The 10,847-nt window shown below is 52.2% G+C and overlaps 1 protein-coding gene across 1 annotated transcript; it reads right to left on the reverse strand.

The window, feature by feature from the left end:
* Nucleotides 1–2,778: 2,778 nt before the first annotated feature.
* LOC135578959 (T-cell activation Rho GTPase-activating protein-like) lies at nt 2,779–6,352 on the reverse strand. Its single transcript, XM_065055632.1, has 6 exons — nt 6,248–6,352; nt 5,747–5,942; nt 5,370–5,519; nt 5,051–5,106; nt 4,819–4,964; nt 2,779–4,047 (listed from the first exon to the last, which is right to left on the reverse strand). Exons 1-5 carry the CDS (start codon nt 6,298–6,300, stop codon nt 4,829–4,831), a joined length of 591 nt encoding a protein of 196 aa, XP_064911704.1. The 5' UTR covers nt 6,301–6,352; the 3' UTR covers nt 2,779–4,047; nt 4,819–4,828.
* Nucleotides 6,353–10,847: the final 4,495 nt, after the last annotated feature.

Genomic DNA, 10,847 nt, shown 5'->3' on the forward strand with positions numbered 1-10,847 from the left:
CAAGTCCCAACACTGTGACACCCAAGTCACAGTGAACCGAACCCCACCCTGGTTGTCGTTCCCTCTTCTGCCGAGGAGGTTTGTGTCCTGTATCCCCATAGCTGAGACCCAGTGGGAGCATTCTCCGCACATTTTGGGTAGCTTGTGCAGTTAAGAGCAAATATTGGGGGCTAAGGAACGCGCTTTGGTGGTGTTGTTCTTGTTGTTTATTTTTTTACTGTGTCTTGTTCTAACCATCTCCATTTGGCAAGATTCAAAAAACACAATGGACTTAGTGAAAGAAGCTTTTGACCTTTGAAGAAAGGATGTGTCTCATGTCTGCTTCCTGCAAAGAAACACTCCTTTATTGAAGAAAAGGTATTAATATATAACATATCTACATACTACAAGACATCGGCCAAAGTGAAGAGCCATTTTTAAAGTAGTCGTGAAACAGCAAATACATCGCTCCACCCATCGCTCCTGCTTTCCATTTAATACCTGAGTGAGTTTCACAGGCAGCGTCTGGTCAACCAACATGCTGAAAGCAACAGGTTGTTCCCACAGCAAAGCGCCTGACCGCAGCTAATTCATCGTGCCCTACCCATTTACCACTGACAGAATTTCAAAAGCGCCAAGCAAGCCACCGCTCTTTGTGTGCTGTCGAGCACCAGCACAGTTTAAGATGAAGAATCTCCCCTTTTCACATCACCTTTCAGATTACGTCTTTTCATTCTATCACGAAGCAAGTCTCTCTCTAGTAAATACATTTTGATACAACAAATCTGCCCATGGAATACAAGGTTTCTCTATGTAACCATCATATTTCTGTAAGCTGCATTACAGGCTGTTCATCGCCTGTGTCTCACTGTTTCCTATCTTCCATGAAAACCTCTCTAAGTTGGCCTTGGAGGTTCTTCAGGACTTCTGCTTTGATGTCTTCTCCAGGTTTGGTTCCTTTTGGCTTTTATAAGGCTCAAAGCAAGTGGCTCCTGAGCACTGTCGTGCTGAGAAGTGACGGGACTGTGATACAGCTCACACGCAATAGTTCTGTCACCGTTCCAGACTACCTGACCGAGCAAACAGGGAAAAGCGCGCAGCTGGCTTGAGTGATGCAGCTCCGCATGCACGTTCCTTCTAATGCAGTAAGAAGGGCATAAAGCAGCAGCATTTCAGGAGGGTCAAATGCCTCACCCATTTCCTTGTGTGTTCATGAGAGACGGAGATCATCTCAGTGCTCGCTACCCGTTTTCTCCAACGTGCAGGAAATGCCCTCAAATGCCCATTTTATTACCTCTTCCGCCAAGGAGGTTTGTGTCCTGGATCCCCGTAGCTGAGACCTAGTGGGAGCATTCTCCGCACGTTTTGGCTAGCTTGTGCAGTGAAGAGCAAATATGGGGGCTAAGGAACGCGCTTTGTTTTATTTTTTACTGTGTCTTGTTCTAACCGTCTCCATTTGGCAAACTTCAAGAAACACTAATTTAAACATTTAAATATGGAAAGCACCTCAGTGCTTGCTGCCCGTTTCCTCCAGCCTGCAGGAAATGCCTTCAAATGGCCATTTCGTTACCTGTGTCCTTAGCGGAAATTCTTGCAGCTCAACACGTGCCTTCTGCAGCATGTGCAACTGTGTAGAAGTATTTGTCACGTCATATGAGCAAGACGTATTCGAAGATGGTCAGAATTTAAAATGCCTTCTTTTGAAAGGATGTACACAGGATACAGAGCTTTATCTTCTAGACATTGGTCACCTACTAAAGGGCCCGAGCTGCATTTGTGGAGCGTGTTAGGGGAAGAACATAATACTGGTTTATGGCAAAGGCATTTTTTTAGCTGCTAGGGTGTATACTGCATGTAAGTCAGCTCACCTTGCTGACTCCTGGTCAACTTGGTGTGCACCAGGACCCCCAGGACATATTTGGCCAAGTTGCTTTCCAGAAGCCTGGTCAAGCTGCTTTGGATCACAAGTCCCAAAGTGCGCATGTGTCCCGGGATGCTTCACGCAATGTCAGTCCTATATATTTACCCTCAAAACAGGGAAACAATGCTAGTCTCTGTTCACGAATGTGGAAAGGTGGCACAAACATACCTAGTGACCCTCCACAGAGAAAGAATAGGGGAGAAAAGGAAACAAAGCCCCAGCTCTCCACTCAAACCGTATTAGAATATGTCTTCTCGGGAAGAACAGAAACCCACCCTTTCCATGCAATTCTTAAGGTACTAGCCAGATTTTAAAAGTCCTCGGTCAAGAGCAGCGTTCCTCAGTGGATGTCGTACCTAACCACAGGTATTAAATACCTTGGATTTTGCATTATCAAATTTGAGTTTCAAAACGAAGAGCTAAATTTTAAGTTTTCTCCAAAGGAAGACCCTTCATGTTCTCACAATGTCACAAACATTTCTCCAGTCGCAACATCTAAGCTGTAACAGGACATAAGAGCCTGAGGCTGGAGCAGCTCATCTGGATCGACTGGGCTGCTCTAGGCGGCTTCCAAACAGGTATTCAACAGCAAGAACTGGTATTTACTAATAACAGCAGGAAAAAGAGCGGCACTACCCTGCGGGCATATGCAACAAGTGTCTTGTAATTCAGTAACAAAGAGACACGGTCTCTTGCAAAGCCATCTCATGGAAACCGTTACACTAAGACCAGCTAATGACTGTCTCCCTGTTTACAGAGGCTTCATTGGGCCCTTCTTGCTGCCCGTACTCCATCTTTTCTGTAGTGATAAACAGCCACAGCTTTCCTGTTATATTTACATGTTCATAGGCACAGTTTTAGAAATTCACTAAAACCAACAAGACCACCACTATCGCTGATTAGAATACCACAATGTTTAGTTATTCATAGCAATGTATAGAACGCTCCATGATAATTTTTTCTTTTATAAAGATGTTGATTACATTTCAAAAGAAAGCAGCACAGGAAGCATCTTCTTGGCATTCTCAGGTTTATTTTACTGTTATTAATTTCGGGTGGAAAGGAGGGAACGTATTGATGAACATCTCCAAGTTCAACGTTAAGTCTGTAAGAGATCAAGTGGCAGAATCAAGGTGATTCGTTCTAAAACCTCTCTGAAACTTGCTAAATCTTTAGTTACAGAAACTTTCTGGAATGTACCAAACAAAAGAGGAGGTAGAAATGAGGAATCACTGGAAATCGGTAACTCGCAACTGGCTAAAGTAATACATTCCTTTGTTTAAACTGGGCTTTGCCTGAGTGAGCAGAACGTCGCATTGGACTGTGCAGTGAGAGAACAACCACAACAGGTAAGTCGTGCCCTGACGCAGCAGCAAGTCTTCTTCCTTTGGCACCTCGCGGGGCCACGGTCCCCTCACAGCTGCAGCCAGGGCTCACATCCGCGCCGGACACCCTGCTCAGCAGGACTGAGGCTCGCACAGCTGGATCCTGCCTCAGTCGCTCGGTCGCCAGGTTTTCTTGCTTGGCAGTGGATTCTTGCAGCTCCTTCAGACAGGCCCTCATCTTGTGCAGCCGCAGACGTTGTTGACAGCAGGGCTGTTCTCCAGACATTTGTTGGGAGCTTGTGCAGTTCAGCCAAATGTACCTACCTACCTACCGACCTGACTCACCAACTCTCTGGCCCTATCGGCTCAAAAGCCTGTGGGAAAATTTTGGAAACTCGCAAACCCGTAAGTGAACCAAAAGTGCACTCAGTACACAGCTACCTACACTAGAAACTAACAAACAAACAAAATAACAAACTTGCTAACTAACTCACAAACAAACAAACAAACAAACAAACAAACAAACTCTCTTGCCCTACTGGCTCAAAAACCTATGGGAAAATTTTGGAAACTTGCAAACCCGTATGTGAAAAAAAAGTGCACTCAGTACACAGCTACCTACACTAGAAACTAACTAACTAACTAACTTGCTAAGTAACTAACCAACAAACAAACTAACTAACCTGCTAAGTAACAAACCAACAAACAAACTAACTAACAAACTAACTAACTTGCTAACCAACAAACTAACTAAAACAAACTCTGGACCGTCCGGCCGAGCCAACGTGAGGGTGGCAACATGAGGGCGACTTCCTCTTCAACCTGCCTTGAGAAAGAGGGGGGGAAAAGACAGGCATTAAGTACACGGCTGAGAGGAGAACAAGCAAGTCGTGCTTTGCCGGGATAGGCAATCCCCATCCACAGTTCTCCTCTGCAGGATTCCTTAGGGCTGAGTATTAGGCTTTGGTGGTTTGCTAAGAATGATTTAGATTGTGCGAGCTTGAGGAGGCTTGAGCGGACACAGGGGATTTTGACTCAACTGCCGTACAAATCTATGCTTCGAGGGCCAGGCCTGGGTACAGCTGCAGTAAGAACAGAGAGTAAAAACGAACCAGAGTAAAGGAAGGAGGAACCAAGACAAAGACCAAGACAAGCACAAAGACAAAGGCAAGAGGAAGAACTGTTTTACAATGAACGCGGTGAAATGCTGGCACAGGTTGCCCAGAGAGGTGGTAGATGCCCCATCCCTGGAAACATTCAGGGCCAGGCTGGACGGGGCTCTGAGTAACCCGATCTCATTGAAGATGTCCCTGCTGATTGCGGGGAGGTTGGATTAGGTGACCTTGGAAGGTCCCTTCCAACCCAAACTCTTCTTTGATTCTAGGGTTCTAAGTGCCAAATGAAAACCGCCAGCGCTGGAGTGCTCTTTGCCTCCAGACATGCCCCTTCTCCCAAGGGAAGGTGAACGCCTCCTCTCTGGGGCCGTCTCTGGGCACCACAGAAATATTTCCTAGACTCAGAGCAGCATGACAATTGGAAAGAGGGAGAGCAGGCTCTTTCACACACCAGGGCTCCTTGTTCCTCTCGCCCCACCTGGCTTGGCTCAGTCGCCCGCTCCTGAGCTCCCTGGCTCCAGGCTCCTCCTGCGCTTGCTGGGCTGCGCATCGCTCTCCTCTTCGCGCGGGAGCTTTCTCTTCCGGGGGGAAGGATTTCCCCCCTCCCGCGAAGAGCCTGGCAAGCTTTCCATCCAAAAGGATTGTTAGGCAGGTAAAGCCATGACAAACAGGAATCAATTCTACTCAAAATCGCAGCTAGCTCATGTTACCTGCTCTGCCCAGAGGAGCTGTGCTGGCCTTCGCTTTCTGCAGCGGCTGCAGGCACCTGCAATGGAAATGCAGAAGATGAGCCCTGCCCGTTTTCCAGCTCAGCTCTAAAAGGCAGATCCCTTGGATGGCTTTGCTCAGCCCAGCTGTGCCACTTCTGCTGGGGTCACTGCACAAAGAGTGATGGCCAACCTGCATCAGCCTCACTCTGCACTCGTGCAAAGCTGCAGGTGGGTGGATGAACTTGCTCGTCCCTGCAGCGGCAATCCCACCTTCTGAGGGGGGAGGCATTCTCTCACGCTGCTTGTGGACCTCACCTACCTCGGCGCTTTCCGCCTCTGCTCCTGCTGCCGGCGACTCCTCGGCCCCTTCAGCGGCGAGCCCAGCCCCCTCTTCCTCCTCCTCCCGCTCCTCCTCGGCCTCAAAGAGTTCCTCCCGGTGGTTGATGAGGAACTCTACCAGCTGGGTCACCTGCACACAGCAAACCATTGGTTTCCAACGCGCTGGCTGCAAGTGGCTCCAACAGCCCTTCCCGCTCCTCATCCTGCCTTGCGCACAGAAAGCTGCAGCTGTGCGGCTGCTCTTCCCAGCAGCTCCCCTGCCAGCATTGGCTGAAGACAGGAGGCAGCCAGGAACCTCTGAAGAGCAAAGCTGGCGTGGGCCTGGAAGGCTGCAGCGGGCTGGGAAGCGCAGCGTACCTTGGCTGTCGCCTGCACCAGCGTGTCCAGAGGGAGCGTGTCCTCCTCTGGTGGGCCGAGGAGGTTGGGCCCCACGCAGATGGCCAGGTTGCTGGCTGTCATCTTGCTGACGGTGGCGTTGCTGCTGATGTTCTGCAGCAGCCGCAGCAAGGTGTTGAGGAGGAGGAGGTTGGCCTCGGGTAACTTTCGGGCCACCCTGCGGGAACAGGAACGCAACGTTCAGAGATGAAGCAGGCATTGTCAAGACAGGTGTCCCATGCTGATGTCAGCCAAGCCCACCCCAGGGAAGGCTCCTTGGCCAAGCCGGCTCTACAGCAGAGGGGCTGCCTTCCCTGAGATATTGCCACCTCCCTCCCTGCCTGCCCTTCTGGCCAGAGTCCCTTTGCACAAGGAGCCAGCCCCAATGCCTGCATCTTTTTCAGGCAGGCTGTGGCTTTGCAGGCAAGTGCCGCCCGGCTCTGCCAGTCCCTGCGGAGCAGCCAGGCTGCTGGCCACACTTACTCTTTCAGCCCCACCAGCCTCTCCTCCCTGCTGCTCTTCTGCAGGGCGGCCATCCACTGCTGGTAGAGCTCCGCCACCAGGAGCTTGGAGGGGATCTTGCGCAGGAAGTCCTGCAGTGCCAAGGGCTGCGCGTCAGGCTGTGAGCGCTGCTGCCGGGAGCACGGGCAGCAGCCCCAGCACGCTGGGTGCCGAGCAGCTCCCGGCTCTGGGCTCCTGCTCGGGCAGCTGCCCGTCAGCAGCGCCAGAGCCGGGAGCTGCCGGACTCCAGGTCAGCAGGGCTCACCTTCAAGATGACGGCCAGGACGTGCACCGGCTGGCTTGCCAGGTGGACCTCGGTCCCGCTGTCCAGGGCCTCCCTGATCTCCCGGGAGGCACGCTCGCTGGCCGCCAGCCGGAAGATCCCCTCCGTGGATGGCCCCTGTTCGTGTAGCAGAGCCAGCAGGTCCTGCAGGGGAGAGAGGAGGACGTTGCTGGGCTGGAGACATGCCTTGGGAGAGGCCAGGCTTCCTCAGGGGCAGGAGTGAGTGTGGATGGGGCTGAAGAGAGGGCTGGCTGGAGTTGGGTGACGTGGAGAGGAGCGCGCTTTGTCCCCAGGACTCATCTGGGATGCCTGCCATGGGGACAGCGCCTCTCCAGAGGAGCCAGCAGGATGGGGACCCCCTGGCCAGGCTTGCTTACCTGCATGGGCTGGGGCAGCATGCCGTCCTGGCTGCAGAGATCCGCCAGGGGCCGGCCAAAGAGAAGCCCCGTGCGGGCAGAGCCCGACGGCCCCGGTGCCTCTGCAGCCGCCGAGGTCCCTGGCCGCACAAAGCGCCAGGGCAGCCACCTCCTCCTCCTGCTGCGGGCGCCACCGTCTGCCAAGGAGAAGAGAGCAAAGAGAGGTGGAGCAGAAGCGCCTGGCCAGCGCTCCTGGACCCTGGAGCGCACGGGAGAAGTGTCCTTTGGCAACGAGGGATCCCGAGGGCTCAGGTCTCTCCTGCCGCAGACTAACGGGGACAGACGTGCCCTGCGGGAAGGGCAGCAGCAGCCCCAGTGCAGCCTGAGTGCCCGTCCGCAAGAGGAGGAGGGAAGGGCCGTCCTGCCCTAGTCTTCTCCAAACTCACCAGCCACCTGGCCACTTCCACCGTTGGGCATGCATGGGTGCTGGGGCTCAGGCTCAGGCTCGTCCCTGCGGAGCAGACGGCGTCGGGCATGAGAAAATCGGCTGCTGCATGGTCCGGCTGTTCTGGGGTGTCCCCGAGCCGTGCGTGGGGGGAGCCTACCTGGAGCCGCGGCAGCAATTCACCTGGCCCATGGCCACGGAACCAAGAGCTGCCTCGCGTTGGGCACGCTTGCGGGGCGCGAGGGGGTGGCCAGACGCGTGGAAAAATCTGGCGAAGAGCGCCCCAGTGCCGTCCCAGTGGTGCAGGGCAAGAGCTTGGCTCTTACCCCTGGCACTCCGAGTTGGCACAGAAGCGTTGCCGGGACAGCGCCGGGTCAACACACCCCAACATTCTGAGCGCAGTGGTGGGGGAGGGGCAGCGGGGGCTCTCCCCACTATGCCCGTGTCTCTCTCGCCCTGGGAGCCCGGACCCGGGCACAGCACTTCAGGCCTGGCCTCAGCAACGCCGAGCAGAGGGGAAGGGTCCCCTCCCTCCAGCTGCTGGCAAGGCTTTGCCCCGTGCAGCCCAGGGCACCACTGGCTGCCGCCTTGGGCCAAGGCCACCTCGCTGGCTCCTGCTCAACTTGCCGTCCACCGGGGGCCCAGGACCTTTTGTGCCACGCTCTTTGCCAGCACCTTTGCCAAGCTGCTTTGGGTCACGAGTCTGGGTGCACGTGTCCCAGGATGCTTCATGCCCATAGCATTGCCAGACATTTCTCCTCATTTCCTAGGCAAGAACTCACCAGTGCTATCATCCTGGCTGGCTGATTGCTAATAGACACCCACAATGAACCTTTTTGTTTGCCAGCCCCTAATCCTCACTCACAGGCTCTCAACTACATCACCCCCAGCCGTAAGGGCTGCCAAGTCAAACCTCTCCCTTACATACCCTGCGACTCCCCCGACCTCACCTGCCCTGTCTGTCCCTCCTCAACAGCCCGAGCACTTTCTCACCATTCTGCACCAGGGACAGGAAAGCTTGTGTGCAGGACTTCCAGCTTCACAAGAGAGCATGGTCGCCTGAAGTATGACGTAAATACGGCATTGGCATGGAAGCGTGAGCGATTGCTTACAAAAAATAGATGTTTTTCCTCAGTCTGGTGACACACGGCAGCTGACAGCACATGAGCTTTTCATAAGAATCTCTCCAAAGCCCTTCCATTTCTCCCCGGATATTCCAAAGGCACCTGAGTTGCATTTGGACAGGGACAGCCGTAGCCCGCTCCACGAGGCTCTGCAAACAAAACAGGGCTCTTTCCCGTGGCACATGCCAGCTGACTCCTGGAGATCTAGGCTGGGAACTCCACTAGCCACCGTTGACATACGATGGAGTAGTAGTTTTTGAGAAGCAGCCAGAGGTGCTGAGGCCACCCACTCCAATACCAGACACCAAATTGGGCATTCAGCTCCTCCCAATTTACAGAGCTCTACTGCAGCTTTGCATGTGAAATAATTGCCAAGATCCCATTCTAGGTAGCAGAGGAAGGACTTATTCCTACTGTCCTTAAGCAGACATCTTTAGGACACCTTTAGACTTAAGGGAGTGTATCGACTAAGGCCTCAGTTTGATTTCCTACGCGCAGGCAACTTAATGCCATTTCAGATGCCGTAACGAAACCAGCACCTAGGGATCAGCAGATGTGACGCAGGACCTAGGGATAGTCTGGCCCTTCTGAGGGGACAGCTGGAGGTCAGAGAACATCCCCTCTAGAATCTCAGACCATTCCCAAACCATGCCCAGGGAGAGGCTCTGTCATCAAGCCCTTGCTGCCCGCTCACTCTAACGGGCTTTGTGGAAACCAAGTCCCAACACTGTGACACCCAAGTCACAGTGAACCGAACCCCACCCTGGTTGTCGTTCCCTCTTCTGCCGAGGAGGTTTGTGTCCTGTATCCCCATAGCTGAGACCCAGTGGGAGCATTCTCCGCACATTTTGGGTAGCTTGTGCAGTTAAGAGCAAATATTGGGGGCTAAGGAACGCGCTTTGGTGGTGTTGTTCTTGTTGTTTATTTTTTTACTGTGTCTTGTTCTAACCATCTCCATTTGGCAAGATTCAAAAAACACAATGGACTTAGTGAAAGAAGCTTTTGACCTTTGAAGAAAGGATGTGTCTCATGTCTGCTTCCTGCAAAGAAACACTCCTTTATTGAAGAAAAGGTATTAATATATAACATATCTACATACTACAAGACATCGGCCAAAGTGAAGAGCCATTTTTAAAGTAGTCGTGAAACAGCAAATACATCGCTCCACCCATCGCTCCTGCTTTCCATTTAATACCTGAGTGAGTTTCACAGGCAGCGTCTGGTCAACCAACATGCTGAAAGCAACAGGTTGTTCCCACAGCAAAGCGCCTGACCGCAGCTAATTCATCGTGCCCTACCCATTTACCACTGACAGAATTTCAAAAGCGCCAAGCAAGCCACCGCTCTTTGTGTGCTGTCGAGCACCAGCACAGTTTAAGATGAAGAATCTCCCCTTTTCACATCACCTTTCAGATTACGTCTTTTCATTCTATCACGAAGCAAGTCTCTCTCTAGTAAATACATTTTGATACAACAAATCTGCCCATGGAATACAAGGTTTCTCTATGTAACCATCATATTTCTGTAAGCTGCATTACAGGCTGTTCATCGCCTGTGTCTCACTGTTTCCTATCTTCCATGAAAACCTCTCTAAGTTGGCCTTGGAGGTTCTTCAGGACTTCTGCTTTGATGTCTTCTCCAGGTTTGGTTCCTTTTGGCTTTTATAAGGCTCAAAGCAAGTGGCTCCTGAGCACTGTCGTGCTGAGAAGTGACGGGACTGTGATACAGCTCACACGCAATAGTTCTGTCACCGTTCCAGACTACCTGACCGAGCAAACAGGGAAAAGCGCGCAGCTGGCTTGAGTGATGCAGCTCCGCATGCAGGTTCCTTCTAATGCAGTGAGAAGGGCATAAAGCAGCAGCATTTCAGGAGGGTCAAATGCCTCACCCATTTCCTTGTGTGTTCATGAGAGACGGAGATCATCTCAGTGCTCGCTACCCGTTTTCTCCAACGTGCAGGAAATGCCCTCAAATGCCCATTTTATTACCTCTTCCGCCAAGGAGGTTTGTGTCCTGGATCCCCGTAGCTGAGACCTAGTGGGAGCATTCTCCGCACGTTTTGGCTAGCTTGTGCAGTGAAGAGCAAATATGGGGGCTAAGGAACGCGCTTTGTTTTATTTTTTACTGTGTCTTGTTCTAACCGTCTCCATTTGGCAAACTTCAAGAAACACTAATTTAAACATTTAAATATGGAAAGCACCTCAGTGCTTGCTGCCCGTTTCCTCCAGCCTGCAGGAAATGCCTTCAAATGGCCATTTCGTTACCTGTGTCCTTAGCGGAAATTCTTGCAGCTCAACACGTGCCTTCTGCAGCATGTGCAACTGTGTAGAAGTATTTGTCACGTCATATGAGCAAGACGTATTCGAAGATGGTC

The sequence above is a fragment of the Columba livia genome, chromosome 1 (genome assembly GCF_036013475.1).
Source record: "Columba livia isolate bColLiv1 breed racing homer chromosome 1, bColLiv1.pat.W.v2, whole genome shotgun sequence".
NCBI classification, from domain to species: Eukaryota; Metazoa; Chordata; class Aves; order Columbiformes; family Columbidae; genus Columba; species Columba livia.

What these genes read in the sequence shown, in the direction of transcription:
- LOC135578959 (XM_065055632.1), bottom strand. Translation starts at nt 6,300, where the DNA reads ATGGCCGCCCTGCAGAAGAGCAGCAGGGAGGAGAGGCTGGTGGGGCTG. An exon ending in TGGTGCAGGCGACAGCCAAG is followed by an intron (nt 5,520 to 5,746) that starts GTACGCTGCGCT and finishes TGCTGTGTGCAG; the next exon opens with GTGACCCAGCTGGTAGAGTT. An exon ending in CAGAGGCGGAAAGCGCCGAG is followed by an intron (nt 5,107 to 5,369) that starts GTAGGTGAGGTC and finishes TTTCCATTGCAG; the next exon opens with GTGCCTGCAGCCGCTGCAGA.